Consider the following 27,899-nt stretch of genomic DNA (forward strand, 5'->3'; position numbering starts at 1 on the left):
GATATTTCCAATGTCACCTTATAACCCGTTTAATAGGGAATATCTGAAAGGAGGGAAGGGAAAGAACACGCAGCTGTGACCCAAATTCCCTGAAATCACCCCTTGGAACCCCATTGTGGCGGCTGTGGGTTCCAGGCAGATAAAGCCAGGGTTTTATAGGGATATTGGTGAGGAAAGATCCATCAGCTCTTGGAATGGTGGTGAGGGGTGGGTTTGGGGGTGGCTTTGCAGCCTGGGAGGGGTTTGGATCCCTTTGGAGGGGTTTGGATCTCCATGGAGGGGTTTGGATCCCCATGGAGGAGTTTTTATTCCCATAAAGATGTTTATATCTCATGGAGAAGTTTATATCCCTATAGAGGATTTAGATCCCATGGAGAGGTTTGGATCCCTGTTTGGGGGTTTTTATCCCCATGGACAGGTTTTTATCCCTGTGGAGGGTTTGGATCCCCATAGACGAGATCAATCCAAGGAGAGGTTTGTATCTCATGGAGAGGTTTGGATCCCCGTGGAGGATTTAGATCCCATGGAGAGGTTTGGATCTCTGTTTTGGGGGTTTCCCATGCAGAGGTTTTTATCCCCATGGAGGGGTTTGGATCCCCATGGAGGGGTTTGTATCTCATGGAAGGGTTTGGATTCCCATGGAGAGGTTTAGATTCCTGTTTTGGGGGGTTTTATCCCCATGGAGGGGTTTTTATCCCCATGGACAGGTTTTTATCCCCATGGACAGGTTTTTATCCCCATGGACAGGTTTTTATCCCCATGGAGGATTTGGATCCCCATGGAGGGGATCAATCCAAGGAGAGGTTTGTATCTCATGGAGAGGTTTGGATCCCTGTGGAGGAGTTTTTATTCCCATGGAGATGTTTGTATCTCATGGAGAAGTTTATATCCCTGTGGAGGATTTAGATCCCATGGAGAGGTTTGGATCCCTGTTTTGGGGGTTTTTATCCCCATGGACAGGTTTTTATCCCCGTGGAGGGGTTTGGATCCCCATGGAGGGGATCAATCCAAGGAGAGGTTTGTATCTCTCCCATGAAGAGGTTTGGATCCCCATGAAAGGGTTTGGATCCCCATGGAGAAGTTTTTATATCCCTATGGAGGATCTGGATCCCAAGGAGAGGTTTGGATCCCATTCCGAGGTTTCTATCCCTATGGAGAGGTTCCTATCCCCCGGCAGGTGGGATGGGGAGGGAGGAGCTGGCTAATTAGCCCAGTAATTAGCTGTGACTGGGCTCCTGAGGGCTGCTTGTAATGCAGATGTCCCCTAATGACCGAGGAGCAGAGATCACAGAGCTCTGACAGGGCTGAGCAGGAATTTCCCGACGCTGCCCAAATCCCTCTGGATGTGCTCATTTAATGGGAATAAACCCTCTCCCTGAACCAAGGGGAGCAACCCCGGAATTTTAATGCAAAAAAACCCAAAAAACCCCAAAACTAAACCCCAAAATGTGCCATTTCTGAGCTTGAGCAGCGAGGGAATACACCCCATACCCGTGATTTATTTATAACGGGAAATGGGAAAGGAATGGGAGCTGGATGTTGTGCTTGGATGAGCCTGTGCTGCATGTTTGCAATCACCAAATTCTGTATTATCATAAAAACCTCCGCTGGCCCAGAGCAAAACAACATTCCCCGGCGATGCTCACAAGGAAATCCATCTGAACACCTAATTGAGAGCAAGACCTGCAGGATAAATGTGGATTAGAAGTGAGAAAATCACCGGGAACGGGGAATTTAAGTGCTGGATTTCTCCCTGCTCTCAAAGACGTCCCTTGAGGACACCTCAGCTCCTTGGGGGCTGAGAAGGGATGAAATTCAGTTAATTCTGGATTTTTTTCCTCCTGCTCTTCCCGTGAAAGCAGCACCTGTGTGGTGCAGCGTGGGTTATATAAACTCAGGAATTAATGCTCCGGAGGAAACTTTGGGAAACGAGCTTCAGAAACACTTCTCATGAAGTCAGGCAGGTATTAATTTGAAATTTGCCTGCTGGCTGTATTTTTGAGGAGAATCAGATATGAACTAAACGCTCGGAGTTGGTTGGTTTAAGCATCTGAGGGAAATAATTGGTTTTACATTTCTCTCCCCGTGTCGAAGTAGTGGAGTGCAGAGTAGGGCTGGGAATAATTCACTGTTGGGCTTTGCTTTAAAAAAAAAAAAAAATCAGCCGATGAAATATTTAGAAATGAAATTACTTCTGCCTGCTCCCATTAACATTGCAGACAACTGAGAAAGCCGCAATGCATGAAAATGAATTTTCAGCTCCTGAATTCTGGTTTTTGGGAGCATCCCAGCCGGGTTTACCTGGGCGTGGGGCAGTGCCTGGAGGGGCACTCGCTGCCTTTGAAGTGGGGATTGATGTGATGGGCGAGGCTGAGCCCCAGCCTGGGTTTAGCGGGCTGGAAGTGATGTTAATTCTGCAGGTGCTTGTGTTAATGTGATTAATTAAGCTCAGGCCTGGCCCATGCGCACAGCAAAGGGCTGGGCAGGGCTCGTGTATTGGGAATTATTGTGGAATAGCTCCTGTTTCCACCAGATTTGTCCATTTTGGCTGCTTTTTCCACGTTTCTTGGTTCAGAAAAAGAGATGCTGCTTGTTCTTCTTGTCTGCTGTGCCCTCACACCACAGCTCCCAGCACACATCCTGATCCAATTCCTGATCCAGTTCCTTCAGCATCTCCCTCCTTCCCTGAGTGCTGCTGAGAGGGAACAGAATCCTTGGCCGTGGTGCTTTCCTGGGCACAAAATTCCATTTAAAGACGCCTTTGTGATCCTTTTTGATACCCCTGAAGAGTCGAGAGATGTGTTTGAGGTCATCCTGTCAGGCTGTGTGTCCTGGAGCATCCTGCTGTGCTTCCACCAGCTCAGGATGGGGGAAAAAACTCCCAAATTGTGGCTGACTGTTCCCAAAATGCCCTGACACCCACAGAGGCTGCTGGCTGCATCTAAATCCCATATAAATCCCATATAAATCCCATAAAAATCCCATATAAATCCCTTATAAATCCCATATAAATCCCATATAAATCCCACAGGCATGGGCTGGGGTTTCCTGGGTGGAGGACACCACTCTGAGTGTGTGGGCTGGCTCCAGCCTGGTGCAATAATTCCCATTCCAGTGACACCCTTGGGGTGCAGGGGGAGACCATCACCCCCATAAAACCACCCAGAGAGCTGCAGGGAATTGATTTTACAGGGAAAATCCCGGTTTAGCTGTGGAATTTTGCTCCTTTTTGGGAGGTTTTGAGGGAGGCAGTGAGGAGGAGGCTGCTGCTCACACTCTGACAGAGCTCTTGGGCCAGATCTCCTTCATTCCTTTTCCAGGTGATCCTGCCTGCTTTGGCTGCTTCCTTGCAGGGATAACTGTTCTGCACCCCATTAAAACTGGTTGCAAAGCTTCTTGTTGATTTTAATGTGCTGCAAGCTCGGGTTTTAATTAAGCTTTGCAGGGCTTTAAGTGGTTGATTATTACAAATTGCTTTGAAAATGTAGCTGCTGTCCCAGTGCCAGATTGTCTGGGAACACCGGGGCTCTTCAGAGCAAAGATAAAAAGGTTGAAATTTCCTTTTCCACCTTCAAGTGTGGTGAGGTGTGAGAGGGGCAGGAGGCCTGGGAATGAGTCCCAGGGAAACTGGGAAACCCTCACCGTGCTCCCAGGGAGGAATTAATTCCTGATATTCCATCTAAACCTGCCCTCTGTGGGTTCTAAGCCATTCCCCCTGTCCAAAGCCTTGGAAAACCTCAGTGCTGCACGCACAGAGGAGGTGCCAAGGTTTCCTTGGGAATAGGGACAGGATCCTTGGATGTGAGCTCATCTGTTGCTGCTCCAGCCCCAGCTGCTCCCTGAGGGCTGAGGCAATCCAGGGGCTCTGCAATGATTCCCAAATGGGATTTTGTATTAAAACAAACAAACAAACAAACAACAAAAAAAAACCCCAAACCAAATCCAACAACAACAAAAAATAAACCAAACAAAAAACCCAAAAACCCCCCCCAAAAACCCCCAAAACAAAAACAAAGAAAACAAAAACCAAAAAAACAAAAAACAAAAACAAACAAAAAACCCCCAAACAAACAAACAAAAACAACAACAAAAAACCCCAACAAACCAACCAAAAAAAAACCCAAAACAAAACAAAAAACCAAACCACAGCCTGGGGGTGATGGGGACAAAACTTTCATCCCTTTAGGGCTGGTTTTGAGGAGCTGCTCCTAAACCCAGAGCTCCCATTCCCAAGCTGGGGTCCTGCCCCTTCAGCTTTTCCATCCCTGGATCTGCTCAGGGCGTGAGTTTGGAGCTTCCCCAGCTCCCAAAATCCCGGCCCCCATTCACCCTCAGTGGTCCAAAGGGCAAAGCTCCTGCCAGGAATGAAACTCAGGCTGGAGCAATTCCCAAAAAATGTCACAGTGACCCAGAAATTCCTGCTCCGTGTGCAGGGGGGAGCTTGGAAAGCTCTCCTGCCTTGGGATGGGATGGGATGGGATGGGATGGGATGGGATGGGATGGGATGGGATGGGATGGGATGGGATGGGATGGGATGGGATGGGATGGGATGGGATGGGATGGGATGGGATGGGATGGGATGGGATGGGATGGGATGGGATGGGATGGGATGGGATGGGATGGGATGGGATGGGATGGGATGGGATGGGATGGGATGGGATGGGATGGGAGGGGATGGGAGCAGCCCCGTGGGCAGGGTGGGATGTGAGCAGAGCCAGGACAGCCCCTGGAGCTGCTGATTCACCTCCTCCCTCTGATCCCGCTGTCAGGATGAGCTCCTGAATCTCCCTGGACACTGAGCAGTCCAGGATGTGGGTCAGAGCGTGGCAGGGCTTTGCTCAGCCTCTGCCCTAAAAGGCTTTGTGGTTTTTGCTCCACAGATGGGATTTTTTTTTCCCTTCAGCATGGAAGAATTTGTCCCTTGGACCCACCCTGGGAAAAGCCAGGGGGAATCCCACTGATCCCTGCAGGGATGAGGAGCAGGGAAAGGGAAATGCTGTGCCTTGCACCCTCAGAGCTGCGTTTTTGGGACCCCACCACCCTCTTCTCCTGTTCCCTGGGGGGTTTTCATTGCTTTTTCCCAGGATTTGTGGTGATGGGGGGAACAGAAGTGATGAAATCCCCGCTGTGGGTGCTGCTGTCCCCAAATGTGCAGGGGTGGATTTGTCCCTTGGGTGCCAGGCTGGCATGGGACAGGGATTGTCCTGGCAGAGCCCATCCTCCTCCTCCTCCTCTGAGCCATCCCCTGGGCTCTTTGTCCCCCTCCCAAGGGAGAATCCCAAATCCTCAGCTCTTAAAACCAGCAGGATTTTTACTGTCCTTGAACAGGGCTGGGATTTCCCCTCAAATCCTCAATATTTGCCTGGGCAAATACAATTTCTGGGCTAAGTTTTGCATGGAATTTGCAGCAGATTGTTTTATTATATTCCATGAAGGGAAACCTTGCACGTTGAGATTGTTTAATTTATTCCATGAAGGAAAACCTTGCACGTTGAGATTGTTTAATTATATTCCATGAAGGAAAACCTTGCACTTTGAGATTTTGTTATATTCCATATTATATTCCATGAAGGGAAACCTTGCTCTTAGCTCACCGTAACACCATAGCTTTGTTACAAACTCCAATGATTGATTATTTAAAATAAAAAGGATTTCTGCTCAAAGGAACAGGGATGATTTGATCCTTTGAATTTCATGGAGTCTCTGAGCTGCTCCAGTGTCAGTTCTGGGTTCCTTTTCCTTTTGGGATTAGATGTAGGCTCCTTCCAATCTGACTCTGCATAATGGTTTCCTTTGTTCCCAGTTGGGACTATTTGGGCTTTTTTAAAAAGGAAAAATAAATAAATAAGGGGATGTCATGAGTCATTGGTGAAATATTCTGCAGTCTGGAGCAGTGTGAATTGACACAGCTCCGTGGCAGCTCCGGGGAGGAGCAGATGAGTTCTGACCCCTTCCATAGCTGCCTTTTTTTTTTTTAATTCCCTCAATTCTACCCCTTCCTAAGGAGCAACCTTTAATATCTTCAATCCTGCAGCTCACACTCCTCAATTCTCCTCCTTAAAATGCCTTTTCTCATTGCCCAGATAAATAACTGTGTTTTATTGGGCTGCTGGGATGCTGAAGAATTTAAGAGGCTCTGTTAAGCCCATCCAAAGGATGCTGGAGCAGCAGCAGCAGCTGGGGCTTGATGTCCTTATTTTAGGCCCTGTTTTATTTTAGCCTCTGCCACCCTGTTTTAGTCAGTTATCCCAGGGCTGCAGCCGGGTCAGCTGCAGTGAAAAGTGTTTAGATAAGGAGTCAAAATTGTTGAAATCCCAGAAGCCTGCAAAGGAGACTCCCAGCTCCATTTAAAAAAAAAAAAAAAGAAAAAAAAATTCAGTAAAGGGAAGCAACTTCCAGCCCTCACTTGCTTTTATTTCTCCTGGATCTGACACAGGAACTCGAGGAATAACACAATATCCCTAAATTAGGAGATAATATATAAATACCTCTTGGTTTTAATTCCAAATAGAAGCCTCTGGGGAGTGAGGAACCTGGAGCCCAGGGAGAGGACTCTGCCCTGCTGGGGCTGGGCCCTCCAGAGGCAATAATTGAGTGTTTATTTAGGGCTAAGAATATCTTGGCCAAGTAAAGGCTGGTAAAGCTGGGAGGGGAAGGGTTTCTTTGGAACAAACTGGAGCACCAGTCCCTCTGCCAGGGGGATTCTCTGCCCCACCCCAGCCTTGGATGGGTTTTGTGGGTTGGGATTGAAGCTTTGGGGTCTCCAGTGGCTCCTCCTGTCCCTCCTCAGCTGCTCTGACCCCTCGTGGTTTGGGCTCTGCTGGAAAATATTTTTTCCCTTAAAAACAGCTTCTGTGTGAGGGTGGGAAGGCCCTGGCTCAGGTTGGCCAGAGAAATTGTGGATTCCTCATCCCTGGAAGTGTCCAAGGCCAGGCTGGACAGGGCTTGGAGCAACCTGGGATTGTGGACATCATCCCGAAATTCTCCTCAAGGAGATGCTGCTGCTGAAATGATCCTCATTGCCTTTATTTGTCACTGCCTGCTGGGGGATAAATTACAATTTTCTGGTGCTGTTCATGTGGGAGAGCTTTGCTTCCAGCAGATCTGCATCCCTGCTGCTGGGAGGCAAATCCCAGACTGGTGGGACTGGTGGTGAGCGATGGGGAAGTGGCAGAGGGCAGCTGGAACGAGCTGGAAATGCTTTTTCATTCCTCACCTTGTGGCCTCAGAGCATTGCACACAAACCACAGCGTGACTCAGAGCTGCATCATAAAGTCCTGGAGGTCTTTGGGGTGTCCTTTGCCTGCTCCAAATCCGAATATGGAAGAAAATCCTCCAGTTCCAGGCTGCCCACCCCTCCTGCAGACCCCCAAATGTCTCAGCTGTGGTGTTAAAACAACACCAGGGCGGCTGTGCACAGTAAATTTGTGTCTCCAGATGAATTTTTTCCATTTTGAAGGGTGGTGGGAGGCAGAAAAAGTTGAAGAAAGATTCCAGGAATCCTCCTGAACTTTGTCACAGAATCCCGGGATGGTTTGGGTTGGGAGGGCCCTTAAAGCTCATCTCATTCCACCTCAAACCCTGGCTAGACCAGGCTTGGCAGAGCTCAGCTTTAGAATTCCCGGGAATTTTGCTCTTTTTCAAAGCCTGGCTTTTCCTTTTGCCCAGTTCTGCCCAGTTCCCTGCCCTGGGAGGACTGGGGGAGCACAGGGGCTGTCTGCTCCCAGCTCTGGGGATGCTCAGCAGCTCAGTGACGAGTTTAAACACCACAGCTCTCCTCGGGGATCGGGATTTCATTAAAGGCCTTGAAAAATGAGATTTGTTTTGAGGGCTGTTGCTTGCAATTTGTAATTTTTCCGACACTGGGAACACGGATATGCACAAGGAGCACATAAGTGACTTATGGGAGTGCTTTGGGGTTGTTCGAGGTGTTAAAAATTATTATTACAGGCATAAATATGGCTTAGATTAATGACTTCTGGCTGAGGCTGGGATTTGCAGCGTGCTCTGCAGGAGCTGCAGCTCCCATCTTGCACTGAATTTCCATTTCCTTTGGGTTCTTGGGGTTTTCTGTAGGACTTTTTTTTGTGTTTTGGTTTGTTGGGGGGTCGGTTTGTTTTGTTTGGGGTTGTTTGGTTTGGTTTGATGTCATTTTGTTCGTTTTTTTTTTTGAGGGGAGAATTATATCAAATTATTTGCATTATTTTCCCTTGTCCAGGGAAGATGGATTTAGGAGGGGAAATCAAAAATTAGAATTAAATTAAATTAAATTAAATTAAAAATTAGGGAAATGAAACTTTGGATAATGGTTGAGGGGAGAAAGTGTTTCCCTGACCTGCAGTGGCTAAGGCAGGGCTGAGCTCTGTGACTGGCAGGTGCAATGGATTGGAATGAAATCCCTGTTTGTTATTGCAGAGATCTGCAGGATCAGCAGGCTTTAGGGCATCTTTTCCTCTAAAAATTTGTCTTAAGGAGCAGTCAGGGGAAAGAGAATTGGGAATGGGGTCAGCCTCCAGGCAGGGGGGGTTGGTGGGCTCAGATATTCACTGGTGGATTTAATGATGCCTAAATTTTGGTTTCCTTGGGAGTTCTGGGGGGATTTTTGACCCTGGCCGAGTCCAAGAGGGTGGTTTGGCTGTGCTGGTGGTGGTAGGAGGATGTTCAGCCCAAAACCAGGTTTGTTTGTTTGTTTGTTTGTTTGTTTGTTTGTTTTTGGTTTTGTTTTTGTTTTTGTTTTTGTTTTTTTTTGTTTTTTGTTTTTTGTTTTTTGTTTTTTGTTTTTTTTTGGTGGGTTTTTTGGGGTTTTTTTTGGTTTTGTGTGGGTTTTTTTGTTTTGTTTTGTTTTGTTTTGTTTTGTTTTGTTTTGTTTTGTTTTCCCAAAGAATCCTGCTTGGTTTGCTCTGATATTGAAATGAGAGAAAGAAAAAAAATCTCTGTTGGCCACTGCTGGGTGAGGGTGGAATTCTAAACCTGACACCAGCATCCTCTGATCCTGGTTTTAACACGGAGTGGGGCTCTGGAGGAGCCCAGGCTGCTCCAAGCCTGGCCTTGGACACTCCCAGGGTTGGGACAATCCCTTTGTTCCACATTTCCCTGGAAATTAGGAAAAAAACCAAACTTCTGCACTAATTTTTACCCCTCCATCCCTTCCTCTGATGCTCTGTTGTTTCTTCTCTGGCGTTGCAGAGCACGTTTAGGCCCTGCTGAAGTAAAATGGGAACTCAAGCTGCTTTTTGGTTTTATTCCAGGGTTTTGCAGGTTTTTGGTGCAGCCTCTGGTCTGATTTTGGTCTCATTTGGGTTTTTTTTTTAAATCTCAAGTAACACCTGCCCAAGTCTCTCTACAGCGACAAGATCTAAAAAGAGCTCAGACAACATCAAGTCTGAAAAAGGAAATAGAAAAAACCTGAATTACAATTGAAAACACGTCTGAATTTTTATGATAATATGCAAATTTTATTGAATTTAAATTAAATATATAGATAATATATATAATAATAATTATAATTATAATATAATGTATTGTAATTATAATTATATGTATTATATATACTTATACTATATTATTATATATTATAATATATATAATATAATTATAATTATAATATATAATATATATAATTAAAATTTAATATATATAACTAGATATTATATAATATATTATATTTTATATATTATATTATATATTATAATTATATATATTATATATTATATATTATATATTATATATTATATATTATATATTATAATTATATATATTTATATAATTATAATTATATATTATATATTATATATTATATATTATATATTATATATTATATATTATATATTATATATACTTATACTATATTATAATATATATTATATATACTTATACTATATTATAATATATATTATATATAATATAATAATAATTATAATATAAATAATATAATTAAAATTTAATATATAACTAGATATTATATAATATATATTATAATTATAATTCTATATTATATATACTTATACTATATTACTATATATTATAATATATATTATATAATAATAATTAGAATATATATGTTATATATAATTAAAATTTAATATATATAACTAGATATTATATAATATAATTATATATTATATATTATATATACTTATACTATATTACTATATAGTATAATATATAATATAATAATAATTAGAATATATATGTTATATATATAATTAAAATTTAATATATATAACTAGATATGATTAGTGCCTTTACTTTCCAGAGGTCAGCTGTCCCTTTCTCTGTGTGCTGGGTGTGTTGAGGCCGCAGGGGCTGAGCCGGTCCCCTTGGGGAGCCCTGTGCACCTCGGGCAGAGAAAGCTGCTGTGTGTGATGCTGCACAGGGATGTTATTCACGTTATTCACGTTATTCATGTTGTTATTCATGTTATTCATCACCCCCAGCGTGAAAAGGAAGCTTTCATAAAGCCCCAGCTCGCTCAGCTCTCACACGGAGGCCAAGCCCAGAGCAGAGCTGTCAGAAATCCCCTGGAATTCGGTCAGTCGGGTCTCTGTCCTCCCACAGGAGATTGCTGAGCTTGGATTTGGCTGGAAAACCCCAAGGGAATGGCAGAGTGCTGGGCTGGGCAGGGATGAGAGCTGCTGCTGTGTGCAGCTCACCCCTGTGGGCAGAGCTGGCTCTCTCCTGCTGCTCTGCTCCTGTCAAAGGATGCTCTCAGCGAGGAGGGCCGGGGGGCTTCAGGGCTCCTCCCCTCCCCTCTGCCTTCCAGGAGAGGTGGGTCCCCCTCCTGCTGGTTTCCAGTTGGGTTGTGCAGCACCAGACTGGTTTTCTACTGGAATATCTCGCTCTGACTGAATTTATCCGGAGGCCCAGGAGATGTTCCTGGGGGTGAAGGTGAATTGCAGAGTTTGGAGGCAGGGCAGGAGCTCGGATCATCCTTCAGGGACCAGCAGTGCCCCACTAGGGCGCTGGGGATGGGCTGGGGCTGCTCAGAAAACCAGACTGGTTTTCTACTCGAATGTCTCGCTCTGACTGAATTTATCTGGAAGTCCAGGGGATGTTCCTGGGGATGAAGGTGAATTGCAGTGTCTGGAGGCAGTGCAGGAGCTCGGATCATCCTTCAGGGACCCACCAGGGCGCTGGGGATGGGCTGGGGCTGCTCACAGGGCTCCAGGCAGGGGCTGGAGCTCCAGATTTGTGCCTGGGGGCTCCTGGAGAGGCTCCAGCCCCCCTGAAGCTCCCCCAGCTCCCTGTGAGCCCTGCAGAGACACTTCTGTCCCCACAGAGGGGACAGGCACAGGGTGGCTTCCTCTGCAGATGTTTGTTGGAGTCTGGCTGCCCTGGAGGGTTTGGAGACCAGACAGGGGGTCTGGGATCTGTCCAGGGGGGTCTGGGGTCTGTCCAGGGGGGTCTGGGATCTGTACAGGGGGCTCAGTCAGACCCACACAGATCCCAGGAGGGCACTGACTCTGATTCCTGTCCATGGGAGTGAACACTCACATGCAGGAAGAATCACAAACCCTAAGAATTTAAAATAGGTAGTGGATGGTTTATTATAGAATATAAATATAGAAATTAGGATTCTTAGCATATGGGGCTGAAGAGACAGGATGGAGGAATTGGGGAGTGGCCCCTGTGCTCCTTGTTCTTGCTCTCGTCCCCCATCTTGTGCTGAGTTGGGTTTTAGAGATTGGTTTAGAGTAGAACTGACATGTTAGCATAGGCAGTAGGTATTGGTACAATTTTGTAAATAAAAAGTTCATTGTGGACAGTGGTTGGGTCAGGGGTACTGTACATAAGGTGTGGGGCTCTCTGACCCGCCCAGTCCCCCGCATGTCCTGCTCTGCTGGGGACGCCTCACAGAGCTGGGACAGAACTGAGATAATGAAGAATAAACAACCCTGGAAATGTGCACTGGGGACTCAGCTTGTCGTCTCTACCTCTGGTGTGAAACACCCAGGGCAAAGAGAAGACTGAAAACCTGATTAACTCTGGGAACAGCAACCCAGAGGAAACTCCCAGGGAACAGCAACCCTGGGGGAACCTTAGTACCTTGGGGAACACCAACCCCAAGGAGAACCTCAGGGAATCAACAACCCTGAGAGATGTTCCTGCTCCTGCAGGCACCTCTGGCCCCCCACGCCTGGCACGGGGACCCCGCTGAAGTCAGGAGTCTGGAATTCACATCCCTGCTCTCCCTTTCCCCGCTCTCCTCCCTAAATAAACGCTGGAGGCAGCTCAGGAGCTGGCGGCTCTGCAGCTCCTGGAGCACAGGGATGTGGCTGGAGGCAGGGATGGAGTCTGATTGCATTTTGGTTGCTTAAGCACAACTTGGGCTGCGGATGTGCAGATATTTTGTGCGGAGTAAAACGTGTTCCTATTTCATTTAAATAGGAAATTTAAAATTTAAATATTTCATTTTGTGAGTTCTGCACAACCACGTGGCTCTTTAACCATTATCATTGAGTCTGCGAGTGTGTACATATATATATATTCTTTTATATATATATATATATAACATATATATATTCTTTTCTTTTTTTTTCATAGATACAAGCACAATTACACTAACAGCAAACCATATCCAACAGTAGTATCACATACACTAATTTTGAGATCTGGCAAGGCACACACATTAATTTGTTAACAATACTGTGGTCCTGCAGGATCCCCATGTTAAAATACATTAGAATCCTTCTGATCAAAAATTGGTGGACAATGTGAGCCTTCATTTTGGTTCCAGAAGGGAGGAGGGGAGATCCAAGTGGCAAGGACAGCTCAGACAAACGTGTCATCCATCCAGTGAGGATGAGGGATGAGGAAATATTCCAGCTGTTTGCAGCTCAGGCCAGGCTCCCTCTGCTCCTTTTTTATCTGCACTGTTCCCTTGCCTTTGCCATATGTTTGTAATCTCTCATTGAGGGCCCGATTTTTTTTAGGATTGTGGAAACTTTTAAGAGCTGCCTAACAATGGACATGGATTTTCCGTGCAAATATTGGGCTGAGCTTCTTGGTAACCAAAAAAACTTCTGATATTAGAAAAGGGTCTGTCCTTGCTCTTTCTTCCCACTGCTGTTTGTGCTGGGAGCTGATGGGCACGAGGCAGCCCTTCCCCAGGGCTGGGGTGGCACTAAAAAGTGTTGAAAAAATAATTGTGGCTTGAGATAAAGGCAATTTAACAGGTAGAGCAAAAGAATCGGAAAGTGGGCAAAAAATATAATTGTGGCTTGAGATAGAGACAGTTTAACGGGTAGAGCAAAAGAATTGGAAAAAGTGGGCAAAAAATATAATTGTGGCTTGAGATAGAGACAGTTTAACGGGTAGAGCAAGAGAATCAGAAAAAGTGGGGGAAAAAAATAATTGTGGGTTGAGATAAAGGCAATTTAATAGGTAAAGCAAGAGGATCAGAAAAAGTGGGTGAAAAAAATAATTGTGGCTTGAGGTAAAGATGGTTTAATAGGTAAATCAAAGGAAATAAAGGAAGGAATTTTTCCCCCCATGGGCATGCAAAGCAGGGTTTTCTCACAGATAATGATTTTTTGGGAATACAAACACCATCACTTCAAATGTATCCCTCTTTTTCCTGCTTCCCACCATGCTGGGCACGATTCCCTAGGGCGTGGAATGTCCCTTGGAATGTCCCTCCCAACTCCTTGTGCCCCCCAGGCTGATGAAGGAGGAGCAGAAAATCCTCTGAGTGTGTGCAAGCCCTGCCCAGCAGTGATGAAAAGGCATTTTCAGCCCTGTGCTCAGCCCAAATCCCAAGTGCAGCCCCCTGTCAGCTGCCAGGATGAGATTTAACCCTGCCCCAGCCCAAACCAGCACAGCCCAGTTTGCTCTGGGCCCTGCTGGGCTGCTCCCTGTTTCTGACACCATTTGCCTCCAACTGCAGGGTTAAAATTCAAAACAATTTCATTCAAGAGTTCAAAGTCGGGTCTGGCTCTTCCCCTTCTGCAGCCTCCACCTCTGCTGACATAAGAAAGAGCAGATTAGGAATTTAATGAGATACAGATTAGGAAGTTAATGAGATACAGATTAGGAAGTTAATGAGATGCAGATTAGGAAGTTAATGAGATGCATCACTTGCATGACTTAATTGCTGTCCCCGAGCCCTGAACATCTGGAGGTGAAGCTGCCCTGCCTGTGCTGGTGTGGGATGTCAGGCGAGGTCTCCTCATTAATTAGAGCCTCAGGATCGGGGCCTGAGGGGATGTGAGTGAAGGAAGGAGCTTTTTGCTGAGTGCCATCAGTCAAAATTCAGATTTTCCCCCTTTTTCTGTGAAGCCCACAGGGGTTTTTGGCATCTAGCTGCACTGGTGGTTGTGCAGGGATCCTGGTGATTATCATGGAATATCTGGGGGTGATTTGGTGGGAATTGCCTGGACTGGAGCTGCCTGAGGAGGGCTTGGGCAGCAGCTTTGCCTCCTCACCTTGCCTCATACCCTAAAACATTCCTGGTGGATTTTTCTGTTATCCCAACCACTCTGTGTCTGATTATTTTGCACAGTCTCTGTCCCTCAGGGAAGCTTGCTCAGGTGTTTTCTCCCAAAGAATGGGGAGGTTTGTACTGGTGTGGTGGAAAATCCCTGATTTAAAACCCTTCCCTCAGATCAGGAATTTCCTGCCTGGTGCTGAATTTCCAGGATGTTCTTGAGTGATGGATGCTGGGTGAAGACACCCAGGATAACCCAGCTCCTGGGACAGGCAGGGCAGTGCATTCTGCCCCAGCAGCTGATCTGCTGCTCCTCCCTGCCCTCAATCAGCGCCTTTGACCCTGTCCCAGCTCAAACCTGGCATTAATCTCACACTGAAAGCAAATTTCAGCTGGGTTTAAGGTTGTGACGATTGATTTGTGCATTCCCAGGCTGATTTGGAGCCCAGGAGTGCCGCTCCTGTTCTCTCCTAATTCTCCTTTCTCCTTTTCTCTTTTACAGCTGAACCTGCAGACCTCTTGAAGGTGTTAGATTTTCACAATTTACCCGATGGTATCACGAAAACCACGGGGTTTTGCACAAGCAGAAGATCTTCAAAAGAACCAGATGTTGCTTACAGAGTAACAAAAGATGCTCAGCTCAGTGCCCCAACAAAGCAGCTGTATCCTGGTGAGTCCAGCTTTTCATCAGTCCCGTGGAAATGTCTGATTCCTTCATTTCCCCAGTGTTTTTGCAGTGGTTCTGCTGTTTCAGGGGGCTGCAGATTTCCAGCAAATAAAGTCCTTTATCCCTGCATTTGCTGTCACTGCAGAAGAGGTGGCCAGTGCCACATCTGCTCCCTGCCAGGCTGGGGAGTTCCTGCTCTGTCACTGTCCCAGGTGACACCCAGCTGGGGACAGGGCCAGGAGGGGACAGAGGAGCCCAGGCTGTGCTCTGTCCCCTGTGGGGGCTGGTTCTGGGGCTCTCCTAACACAAATAATCACCAGATAAAAACAACAGGCTGCCCCACAAGAGCACATATCCCGAGAAAAGCTGTTTGAAGGGATGGGAGGCTCGTTAGAGGAAGGCACAAAGCCTTTGAGGAGCACTGATCATTTTATTGCTGCCTGAATTGAATTTTTCAGGCCAAGGCATGATCAATTCAGGGAAAAACGTGTTTGTAAGAAGAAGTTATGGACCCAAACTCCTCCCTGCCTGAGAGATGCAGTCACCACCAGAATTCCTCAATCCCAAGGCACCCAGGTGTCCCTGGTTCCCCTGGGGGCTGGAATCAGGCCTTGGAGGAGAAAAGTGCCTCTGCTGAGGCAGCTTTGGCAGGAGGAATCTGCTTGTGGTGAGGGAGGCAGGAGGGGATGGAAGCAGAGCAGGCACACACGTCCTCCCTCAGTGTTTGGGAGGGGATGAATGGATTGGCTAAATCAGAGCTAATGGGCTGTGCCACCATCAATGCTTCTTAATTAACCCGGGCATCCCTCAGCCCCAGCCTGGCAGAGGCACAAATGAAGACCTCGAGGCTGGGCTGGGGATGTGGTCCCAACCCTCCCCTCCTGTCCTTCCCTCGCTGTTGAGGTTGTTTCCAGCCTTCATTATTATCCTGCTGTGACAATAATTCTATTTAATCCACGGTGAGCACGAGCACAGGCTGGATCTCACCTCAGAACTGAGCCTGATGTGGGGACAGATGAGAGCAACGTGTGACAGGCTGGACATCACTGCATGAGCATCCTTTAGCAAAGGAGCTGCTCAGTCTGGCCTAAAGCTGGGTTTAAATATCTGCAGAAGGGCAAACCAAACTCTAAATTTGTCTCTGTTGCTGCCCAGGGCAGGAAAGTTCCTTCTGGTCACAGATAAAGTCATTGTGTGCCCAGCTGCACGGGTCGTGCCTTCCTGTCCCTTCATGTCAAGTCCTGAAATGACTTAAACATTTAGGCCTGGTGTCTGTGAGCTGAAAAGTGCTCAAAGGAAATGTTCCAGTGTGGAATATCCAGCTAAGAGCCTGCCAGTAGTTTCTGTAGCTGCTGTGAGGTCTTGCTTGGTCACTTTTATGTAACAGAAACCAGCAAATGCTGGTGAACTGAAGGTGTGAAAACAGGGCTGGAATGTTCTGGCTGATTATTTAACGAGGGGGCTGGATCACAGCAGTTCTGACATAGGGAACACAGGCACGGAGAACTGAGCCCTGGTCCCAGGGGAGAACTGAGTCCTGGTCCCTGGAGAAAACTGAATCCTTGTCCAAGGGGAGAACTGAGCCCTGGTCCTAGGGGAGAACTGAATCCTGGTCCTAGAAGAAAACTGATTTCTGGTCCTACAAGAAAACTGAATTCTGGTCCCAGAAGAAAGCTGAATCCTTGTCCCTGCAGAAAACTGAATCCTGGTTGGTCCCTAGAGAGAGCTGAACCCTGGTCCCACTGCAGAACTGAATCCTGGTCCCAGCAGAGAGCTGAGTGCTGATCTCAGAAAAGAATTCAGTGTTGCAGAAGATTTTCTTGGTTGTCTCTTTTACACCTTATCACCTTTCTATCCTCACCCTCACCGAGTCCTTGGTTTGCATCTTCCTCGGGTGAGATCTGGATGGAGTTCTGGAACAACTTTCCCATTGTGTCACCACCTGGGCAGCCATGGGGTGTTTGAAGCAGCTCAGTCCCACTTTGAAAACCTCCAAAAAACTCCAAAATCCTCCTCGAGGCTTCTCTGCTGCTTGCTCAGGAAATGGGGAAGAGCCAAGTGAAGAACTCCCAGTGTTTTCCAGCAGACCCACGGATGTTTCCTCATCTCTTTAACAAGATGTGACTTCAGCTCCTACTCCCAAGTGAGAGAGGGGATAAAGATAACAAAGTAATTGCAGGGCAGCGTCCCAGGGGAATGTGGTTTTAGGGCTTTTGTGTCACCAGGAGGGTGGGTTGGAGCAGAGCTTTCCCTCCCTGCTCCACAGCACCCTTGGCAAACGTGCTCTGTACAGAATATTTTGTGCTAATTAGAAGCTGGTGCTTCCTAAGATGTAATTTCATGGGCTTTGCATTCTCCTGCCACAGCCAGCAAAGCAAGATGTATGTGTACGTATGTATATATATAAAACTTGTTTTTTCATGGTCAAAAGACTGAAAAAAAATCTCGTGAGATGCTTTTTGTCCTGGCTCCCTGAAGAAGTCCTGCCTCCCAACAAAATCTGTGATTTTCCAGGAAAAAAAGCAAGAGAAAAAGAAGCAAGAAAGGCAAAGGTTTCAGTGGCAGCCAGCAAAATGTCATTTGTGTGCTTCCATCAAATTTGCAATTGTCATTTGCCTTCTCAGAAACCTGTTAGAGCTTGAACAGTCACCCCTGAGAGGAACAAGTCATTGCACAGCTGAGAGCTCCTCAGATGAAGGAAAAGGCCAGAAATTGGTGACACCACTGGAAAACAGCTTTGCTTTGAAGAGGAAAGGTGTGAAGGCTCAGGAAATGCCACTTTCTCATTCTGTGTGTGTCAGGAACGGGATCAGCTCGCTGCTTCTCTGATTTTTGCTGTCCAGCAGCTCAAGCTCTCCCACCCCTCCCAGATCAGGAGCAGGACTCTGGTTTAGGCTGTGTTTGGGCACACCTGGGTTAGGAAGGAGCTCCAAACTTGCCCTGTTTTGGAGGCCACGAGGTTGGACCACAGCCTTTAATCACAGTGCTCGAGAAAGAGGAGCTCAGCCTGACTCTGGCTCATCCAGTGGAGCCTCCCATGGGCTCAGCCGTGCCCACCCTGGAGCTGCTTCAGCTTCAGCAGCGCTGGGGGCTGCGAGTTTGAGAGGTTTTGTCCACGGGGTGCCTTAAACTTGAGTTTTGGTATTTTTCAGGCTCTGTGGTGCCCAGGGTGCAGCTCTGAGCTCACAGTCAGGGTCACTCAGCTCTGCACACAGCAGGGACACAAAACAAATCCTTCTCCTGCTGCACACCAAGGACAACTTTCAGCCCCAAAGCACAAACAAGGGTGGCTGGAGGGAGGAACAAGGATGGGACCTCCCAGCCTGGGGCTGGAATTGGACAATTAAACCCCAATATGCAAATGGACCAAAGCTTATCAAAGTGTGAGACCTCGTGAGGGTTTGTCCATTTTGTGTCCATTTTGTGTCCATTTTGTGTCCATTTTGTGCCCATTTTGTGCCCATTTTGTGCCCATTTTCATTCCATTTTGGGCCCATTTTGTGTCCATTTTATGTCCATTTTGGGTCCATTTTGTGCCCATTTTCGTTCCGTTTTGTGCCCATTTTGTGCCCATTTTGTGCCCATTTTCATTCCATTTTGTGCCCATTTTGTGCCCATTTTGTGCCCATTTTCATTCCATTTTGGGCCCATTTTGTGTCCATTTTATGTCCATTTTGTGCCCATTTTGTGCCCATTTTCATTCCATTTTGGGCCCATTTTGTGTCCATTTTATGTCCATTTTCATTCCATTTTGGGCCCATTTTGTGCCCATTTTCGTTCCGTTTTGTGCCCATTTTGTGTCCATTTTGTGTCCATTTTATGTCCATTTTGTGCCCATTTTGTGCCCCTTTCGTGTCCACCTTGGGTGCAGCCCTGGCCAGGCTCTTGTCCTGCCCAAGGTGTCTCCTCCAAGGCTCCTCTTCCCGAGTTCTTCCCAGCCTCTGTTCCAGCCCAGCCTTCGCGGGCAGCAGTGGGAGGAGGATGCCAGAGCAGAGCTTTGGGTGCGCAGCATCTCCCAGCGTGAGCTCGTTTGAGGAGTGAATCAAAGCCGGGGGCTGCATCCCAAAGCCTTTGTTGGGGGGGTGTCCCCATTGTTTTGGAGGGATTTGGGTCATTTTCTCCGTGCTTGGTGTGTTTATGCCGATGGATTTATCAGTATTGGTGTGTGTGGGGATGTGTTTTCATCCCTCGTTCGGCAGCCCGGGTCAGTTCTGCCTCTGACAGTGCAGGCATTGTTATTTTGCCAGGACAGCAGAGCAGTAACAGAGTAATGTCAGCTATAATTCATCCATTATGATTATTTGGGTTGAGAAACTCGCATCACCATGGAGACATTTTGATAATAATGAAAAAAAAAATTAAAAGCAGCTTTTTAATGAGTTGGCAGCTTGTCCGAGTTGAAAGGTACTGTATTGTGGGCTCATAATGAAATTTTGGACATGAACTATTTTACATAAAAGGCCCAAATCTGTAGGCTGTAATTGGAGCCAGGAAGGCGTATGGTCCTGGCTCAGTCCTCCAGGAGGGTTTGTGCACAGGGGAGGGAGAGAAAGCTCAGGGCATCCTGTGGGAGGCACCAAAATCGGGTGCTGCTTTTGCCAAATAGCCAGGGCTGAGTCCTGGGGATAAATCAGGCTAGAATGGCATTGAATTCCTGACTGGGAGGCCTCTCTGCTGCTTTAAATGTTATTTACCCAAGGTGAGGGGGTTTAACTTGGTACAAAGTGTTTCCCCACAGGTATCCTCAGTTATCCCCTCAGAATTCTCCCTTTGCTCTGTGGCAATCCCAGTGTTGATGCAGCTCCTGCCTCATCCCCTTCCCTGCTGCAGGCAGATAAATACATTAAAACCATTTTGTTCCTAAAAATTAAAGCACCTCCCAGTCAGAAGAGGAAGAGGGTGAGCTCAGGATTTCTCTGTTTGAGCTCCAGCTTTGCTGTGGTGCCAAGAACTCCCCAGTGCCACGTTCCTCATCCCCTCCCTGGGCCAAACCCCCCGGGATACCATCTAGGAAAAACCTAAAGCACTGAAGAAAATCTATTTACAGCCTCTGGCCACTGGGCTGGATGGTTTTTGTGGTTTATTTGGCTGCACAGAGCAGGATCCCTGTGTTCCCTGGGTGCCACCAGTGCCACACGTGTCACAAACCCCACGTGGGGCTGCCCCACTCTGCCCTGCCCTGCTGTGGTTGAAGATTTCTCAAAGCAACCCTGGCTTTGGAAAGCCTGGACCTCCACAGGGAGATTCCCTGCAAGCCCCACGCTCTGAAATGCAGCATCAGGGGGTTCTGTGTGTAATTTGATCAAGAAATCTTTATGAGTTCTTCTCCTGGTGGTTTTCTCGCTGCCCTGTTGGGGATGTGCATGCAGGATTTTCAGTTTGGGCTCATTTTTTTTCAGTCTGAAGGGCAGGGAAACCCAAAGAGAGGAGAGGAGTTTGGGTTTCTGCGAGAGGGTGATGCCCAGATTGAAACTTCAAATGTGTTTGCCTTGCAGATTGACCCTGTACTGACAGACTTTAATGGCTTTAATTGTCCAAACCCTGCAGAAATAAAGACAAAAATCACCTGTGATCACACGCAGCTCTTTCCTGAGAGGAGAAAAAGCCAGGAAATGAGATGCTGTTTAATAAGCAGACAAATTAGCACGATTTCTATTGATTGCCAGATTTATTTCCCTTCTCAGATTTTTGTGTGTGTTTGTGTGTCTGCAGCAACCCTGAAAACCAAAACCGTGAAATTCCCTGTTCTCATCTGGAATGAACAAACCTTGATGCAATTATCTGCTCCCTTAAATAAAACCCTTCCAGATTGTGTTGATGCTTGATTCCCTCTGTCTCTTTGACAACTAAAATTCATTTGGAGCACCCCATGAAAGTTTCTGTGTCCTGAAAAGCTTTAGGGGAGCTTCTTTTGGAAGCGCAAATAATGCAAATTTAAGCCAAAAACTGTTGTAGAACTTTCGTTTCCCCAGCACAGGGGTTTCACCCCAGAGTATTTGGGGATAAACCACATTTTCACCTGGTCCTAAATAAACTTTCAGGGCTGCTGATGTGCACACATCTGGAGACAAACCAGCCACGGGTTCTCACACAACAGCACTGTTTGTGTAGGGCTTATTTCCGAGGAAACCTCACTAACCTCTTTGCTTTTCCACTCCAGCTTCCCCCTTCCCAGAGGACTTCTCCATTCTAACCACTGTAAAAGCGAAGAAAGGAGGTCAGTCCTTCTTGATCTCAATATACAATGAGCAAGGGATCCAGCAAATTGGTGTGGAGTTGGGTAGATCTCCTGTATTCCTGTATGAAGACCATACAGGAAAGCCAGGCCCAGAAGACTATCCTCTCTTTAGAGGCATTAACCTAGCAGATGGCAAGTAAGTGACATTTTGTGCACCAAGGAAAAAAAAAAAAAACCAGTTCGTTGTTTGTATCGATGCCAGCATGTTTGAACGTTGTGTGAAATAGGAATTGTGCCTATAGAAATGTGTTTGCACGGCCCTGGCTGCTGACAGTGCCCCCAGTCTGTCATTTTGGCCTTTGGGGGATTAATTTGACATCTGTAAGGATTGTAAATGAGCAGTCAGGGCCTGCTGTTTGGTACTTGTGGGGATAGGAGCATCGATTTTGCTGCGAAAAAACCCCCAGTTTGTCATGCAAAATCCACGCTGAGGCTTGAAAAGAGGGTGGAAAAGGGAGTTGAGAGCATGGTTTTATCCCTGCTTCTCCCTGAAGCCAGAGCTGGCCCTGTCCTGCCTGATTTGGAGGGATGAAAGCTGTCAAGCAGCATTTCCCTTGCCAGCCAAGCCTTTAGGCTCTGCCCAGGGAGGATTTCCACCGAGGTTCGCACAACATTAACCCCTGAAAATTCATTTTTTTAATAATTGCCTTGTCCTGCAAAGCCCAGGGCAGTGCCTGACACGTCTGTGGGCCGTGTTCTCGCAGGTGGCACCGAGTGGCTCTGAGTGTGCAGAAGAAAAACGTCACCTTGGTGCTGGACTGCAAAAAGAAAATCACCAAGTTCCTGGACAGGAGCGAGCACCCCATCATCGACGTCAACGGCATCATCGTGTTCGGCACCAGGATTTTGGATGAGGAGGTCTTTGAGGTGAGCCACGGCCAGGAGCAGCTCTGGAGGTGTTCCACGGGGATGATGAGATGCTTCCAGTTATTTTTGAATTTTTTGTTGGGTTTTTTTACGCAGTGGAAGGCTGTTGTTTGTGATTTTTAAGTTTTTATGTTGACTTTTTGTAGTCATGGTGAAAATTTGGGACCTTGGTGGAGTGACCCCCTCTGGTTCTCTGGTCCCAAGCCCTTGCTGGGGTTCTGGGCCATCTCCAGACTGGGGTTTTGTAGCTTTTGGCACATTTAAACTGGGGAGGGCTCTCAAGGTTTTCATTCATCCCCGCTGGGATTTAGAGCTGCAGGGCCGTGAACGAAGGCTGAGGGAAGCAGCTCAAGTCCCAGTTCACCCTGGGGCTGTGGGGATTTGCTCTTTTCCCACTCAGTGGCTGTGGATTCTTGGTTCTTTTGCTCCATGGCACGAGGGGACTCTCCTTGACAGCTTGGGTGGCTCGGTTGTCACCTCCCGCACTCTGCTTCCAGTGGCAAAGCAAATTCCTGAGGGGTGGGATGTGTCCGTGAGCTCCTGGATGGAGGCAGAGAGGCAGAACGTTATTTATAGGTTATTATATTATATATAATTAACATTATATATAAGGTACAGATGGGAGAAGCCTTTTCCCAGAGTTCAGTATCTTGTTTAATATCTGCATTTCCCTGGTAAAATCAACTTCTGTGCTCTGCTGCACTTGTGAGGCTTTCCCGGGGATGAGAACCCCATTCCTGATCTTCCTTGGGAGCTGGAATTGCTCCCTAAAATCAGCACCAATGGGATGTAAACCAAGCCCTATTGATCTGTAGCTCCTTAATTTATGGAATTTTTTTAGAGGAAGAGCTGGATCTCCTGGATCTCCTCCCCAGAAGAAGGATGGGGAATATCTCCCATCCCTGGCTAATTAGAGCCATAGCAAAGGCAGCTCAGGCCTGCATTTTGCTGTCACTCAGAGGGAAAGTTCCAGTCTGTTTAACATTACCAACATCTGGGAGCAGGAATGCCTGGGCTGAATTTATCTGCCAAAGTCCCAGTTTAGGCAGTGAGACCTGGATATCGAAATTGTATTAAATTAAGAGACGTTCCTCGGGAAGTGGAACAATCAAAATGGAAAGTAAAAGCTGGGTTTAGTGGGCACTGGAGTGTCTTTCACAAGAGCTGGACGTTCTGCCAAATATTTCAGCACTGGATGCTGTGTTTTGACTTACAGAAATTACAGAAAATGGTGACTTCTCCTGCAGCTCAGGTCCACTGGAAGGACGTGGTGTCACATCCAGGCTGGATGGAAAACCTGCACTTGCACTCTGTAAAATAACAGGATTTCCATTTCCAACGGGAATTTCCAACAGGAAATTTCCAACAGGATTTCCATGGCCGCTCCTGAAAGTTGGGGGATCCCCAGGTGGCTTCTGGAGCTCACCTGGCTTTGGGACAGCTGATCCCTCTGCAGGGAGGGAAGTGAATCCAGGGGTTCCTGGGTTCTCCTGCTCCTCCTCCAGCCCTTTGCCGTGGCTGCCTTGCTGAAGAGTCTTTAAAAATCTCGAGTTTTAAAACTTTAAAAGTCCCGAGGGCTGTGGGACTGCTCAGTTTTGGGGTAGAAAGGAGCCTCTTGCCTGTTCTGGCAGTGAGCTGCAGCTCACAGACCTTGCTGGCACTTATGAGAACTGATTAATTAGAAAATACTTTTTTTCCTTTGTCTTACATATACTGATATTACACGAGATGGATACAAACCCCCTCTAGTTCTGATGTTTATCCTTTATTTTTGGTCACCTCCTCTCACAGCACTGAAGCCACCAGCAGCTTTAACTGGGCTGGAAGAAGTTTTTCTGAAGGCAGTGGACTAGAACCTAATTTCCTTCATATCTCAGCAACTCCATTTCCTCTGGCCCCTCCTTTCTCCTCCTTTCTGCAAGGCTGAGCAGAAACTGCAGGCTCAGAACAATGGGCAGAGGGTTTGGGCTGCTCCATTCCTGTGTTCCTGGAGAGCTGAGGATTGCTGGAGCCATGCAGGAGATGCACCCAATCTGCAAAGCCCAGCTAACGAGGTTTTAGGGCTCTGATGTGTTTGTGACTTTTGCTGGAAATTAAAATAACCCAGGGAGGTGGGAGTGAGATTGGAGACAGCTCTGGGGTTGGTTCTGTCTGTGCACCAGAGCTGTAAAACAGGGGGAATTCATATCCTCCGTGGCAGGACTGAAATCAAACCAACCCCAAACACTTTTTTTTTTTTGGTTGTTTTAAAATTTGTGATTATTGAAAGGCTGGGCCTGGCTGGGGTTGTGAGGGGAGCAGCTCGGATGGGAACTTCTCACTCCTGCTGCAAAAAGAAAAAAAAACTTTAAAAACGCCTGGCAGGAAAGGTTAGAGGAATTTCAAAATATTTCTCTAGCAAAACATTCTTCCAGTGGAAAAATGACTTCCTCTCATTAAAATTCAATTAACTGGAGGCTGTGAGGGTCTCTGTCCCAGCACTGACGAGGGGCCAAGCGCTGAGCCCAGGTTGTACAAGTCGAGTTCTGTGCTGGGTTTGCTGTTCAAAACAGGAGTTTACAAACGGCAGGACGGGCTCTTGCAGGGCTGGGAGGTTTCCAGCTGTGCCTGGGGGGATGAGACTGCAAAAAAATCGGGGTTTTTTTGTACATGGAGAGAGGAAAGGACAAAAATCCAGCTCGTGGTGGGGGATAAACTTCCTCTGCGGTGCAGCAGCACTGGGGGAAGTCAAGACATGTGAATGTGGCTCAGTTTTAGAGGGAAAAGCTGCTCCTCTTCATTTGCTTTTCTTTAAATTTCTAATCTAAATCTAAATTAGAAACCAAGTCCTGGCGGTTGAGTGTAGGAATTGAGAGAGGGGGAAGCTTGGGAAAGGCTTTAAAAAACAAACAAAAACACCTAAAACAAACAAACAAACACCCAACAAAAACACAAAAACCAAACCCAGAAAACAAACAAACAAACAAACAAAACCACCAAACCAAAACCAGCCAAACAAAAAACCAACAAAAATACAAAACGAAACCAAAACAAAACCCCAAATCAACTTTTATGTGCTGGTAAAAGTCTTGTACAGCCCCTGGCTCCAGAGCTGGAGTTGGCATCATTAAATTGTGTCGTGGACGTGGGTAAAAAATGGAATAAGTTTTGGCAGAGTTGCTGAGGACAGCCCAGGAATGAGTGACTGCTTTTGCTGCCAATTATTTTTGGTTCATCCCTGTGAAATTTTGCAGCCTTGTCCCACAAGTTAAGTGGGGTTTTGACCCTCTTGGTTTGCAGCAGTGCCTGGAGTGGCTGGACTGACTTTTCCCACGTGTGGAAAAGCTCAGGGCATGAATATATTGCTTTTTACGGTCACTTTTGGCTCCTTTAGAGGACAGGAGGAGTTAATTTTGTGCAGCTGAGAGCCATAACTGTGTCTCAGTGCTGTAGTTGGTGCTGTAAAACCCAAAAAAAAGTGAATCCTTCTGATCTCAGCACCTGTGGCCAGGAGGGGCTGACAAAACTGGTGCCAAAGCCAGTCCTGGGATGGGACACAGCACCCTGGAGGGTGCTGAAAGATGCTGCTTTTGATTTCCTCTCCTCCTTTGTGATTTTTCTTTTGGTTTGTTTGTTTTTCTGAAGACCAGGGGTGAAATCAAGCCATCAGAAACGGAGGGAAAGCAATTTGGGATGAGCCAGAGAGGCCGGGCAGGGTGCCAGAGGTGCTCTTAGGGCTGCTGAGAGTTCCAAGGCAGCACAGGACAAAGCAGGGCAGACACAGCCCAGACATTGGCGCCCTTCAGGTGCTCTTGGGGTTGAAATGTCACTTTTCTTTTCATCTTTGGCCTTGTTTACACTTTAAAAAAACAAAACAATTATCCCTGCGCTTGATAATCCCAGGTTTCATTTCACTCCCTCCCCACACTGTTTTCATCTCTGGGAAGTGCTCTTATTTTCAAGGTTTTGTAGGTTATTTTACTCTGAGCTTGGATCAAAAGCTTTTGCTTCAGTGGAAGGGGTAGAAATAAAAGGACATTTTTGTACCTGTGGGTGCATTTTGTGGTGGTTTTTGCTGGTTTTGGGGATGGAGAAGTTTCAGAGCCTCCTCTTGCAGGCAGATGTGGTGTTAGCACATCAAACAGCTCTGGGTGCTCCAGGAGGAGATTTACTCTCTCTCCCCTGCCAGGATTGATGTGCTGGGGTGCAGTGAACTTGGAGAAACTGGGGATGATTGAAGTTAGACTTTCTCAGCTCCCAGGGACAAACCACAGGAGCCTCAGGTGTAAATCCACGTCTAATTCACATTTAGACTCAATTTTGCCCCAGCACCTCTGTCTTGGCTGTTCCTGGTGGCAGCAGGGTCCTGTGCAAACCTCAGCAGCAGTGCCAGGGTATGGGGGAACACTTTTGGTAGAGGGGAAGCAAGAAATTCCCTGATTTAGGAGGAATTTCTTCATGGAAATGAGGGTCAGGCATTGGGAAGGGGCTGCCCAGGGAGGTTTGGAGTCCCCATCCCTGGAGGTGTCCAAGAAACCCCTGGATGTGGCACTCAGGGTTTGTGACAAGGTGGGGATCAGGCACAGCCTGGACTCGACCTTGGAGCCTTTCCCCACCTAAATAATCTGAGATTTTGTGATTTTCAAAGCAGCAGCACCCCCAGAACTCCCCATGAGCTCAGGGTTGGACCTATCAAGCTCTGAGGCTCAGGAGGGAGCAGGGAAAGCTCAGACTGATGAAGTTTTTGTTCAACTTGTAAAAAACCCTTTTAAAAATGAGCATTTTCTTACTAACCTGTGTTTGTCTGTCGGGATGCACCGTGTTCCCATTTCTCCCTGCCTGCCTTGGCAGGCTGCTGAAGGCAGGGAATTTACAGAGCTGGCTGCCTGCTCTGCTGGCCCTGCCAAATCTGATTTCACCTCCTCTGCTGCGGACTCTTTCAGGGAGTGCAGAGAGGGGATGTTTTACACCACCACCATATACCACGGCGTGAGAGGATGGAAAATAAAACCTCCTGAGCCAGCATTTAGGGATCTTTATTGAAGATGTCTGTAGCTTTCCCCAGTCTCCTAATAATTCTCCGTTTGCTCGCTGGTTTTCTCGTCATTCCTTCTGCTTTGCCTCCTTTTTTTTTAATTTTTTTTTTTTCCAAAGGATCCTCTTTAAAATGGTGCACTTGAGACATATGGATTAAATCACAGCTCTGGGCTCTTCCAGGAGAGCAGTGCTGTCTAGAAAATGTCTGCAATTATTGAGGATTATACCTCTGGATGGGTTTGCAGTTAACGGGGAGGTTTTCGGTGCCGGAGTCCAAGCGATGCAGATCTGATCAAAAATGTGAAATTTGGCCCCATTTTGGCAACGCCTCAGCCACAGCATCACCTTACACAGGTGCCCAGGGACGTCACCTGGTTTGATCAGGGAGGGAGCGGCAGCACCCGGGCCAGAATAAGAATTGCAAACCAGCTTGTAAAATCGACTCTGAGCTTTCATTTCTACCCCAAAGTGGCGCTGGCTCCTGTGACCCCTCAGTGCCAGGTGCCAGCGAGGAAAGTGAGAGCCTGGCTGGAAACATCAGCAGGATTGTTTGCATACACTCTGCTGAAGCTCTTGTTTTCCATTTCGCCTGGGTAATTGCAGGTTCAGCCATCTGGCCTGCTCTCAAGCTTGGTGACTGGGTCAGCCTTGCCTGCAATGATGGAGCCTCGTTAGTCATGATTACA

General features: G+C 46.9%; 1 protein-coding gene across 3 annotated transcripts in view; it reads left to right on the plus strand.

Annotated features, from left to right (window-relative positions):
• Positions 1 to 27,899, plus strand: part of COL5A1 (collagen type V alpha 1 chain) — a 148,906-nt gene that overhangs the window by 19,909 nt on the left and 101,098 nt on the right. For 2 of the 3 annotated variants that reach the window (XM_063409693.1, XM_063409692.1), the window contains exons 2-4: positions 14,928 to 15,095; positions 21,253 to 21,466; positions 22,035 to 22,197. In XM_063409693.1, the coding sequence (XP_063265763.1) occupies positions 14,928 to 15,095; positions 21,253 to 21,466; positions 22,035 to 22,197 (545 nt within the window). Of the gene's footprint in view, positions 1 to 14,927; positions 15,096 to 21,252; positions 21,467 to 22,034; positions 22,198 to 27,899 lie in introns of those variants that run through there. The other variant, XM_063409694.1, reaches the window with a different exon arrangement.

This window comes from Prinia subflava, chromosome 12 (assembly GCF_021018805.1).
Source record: "Prinia subflava isolate CZ2003 ecotype Zambia chromosome 12, Cam_Psub_1.2, whole genome shotgun sequence".
Classification (NCBI taxonomy): Eukaryota; Metazoa; Chordata; class Aves; order Passeriformes; family Cisticolidae; genus Prinia; species Prinia subflava.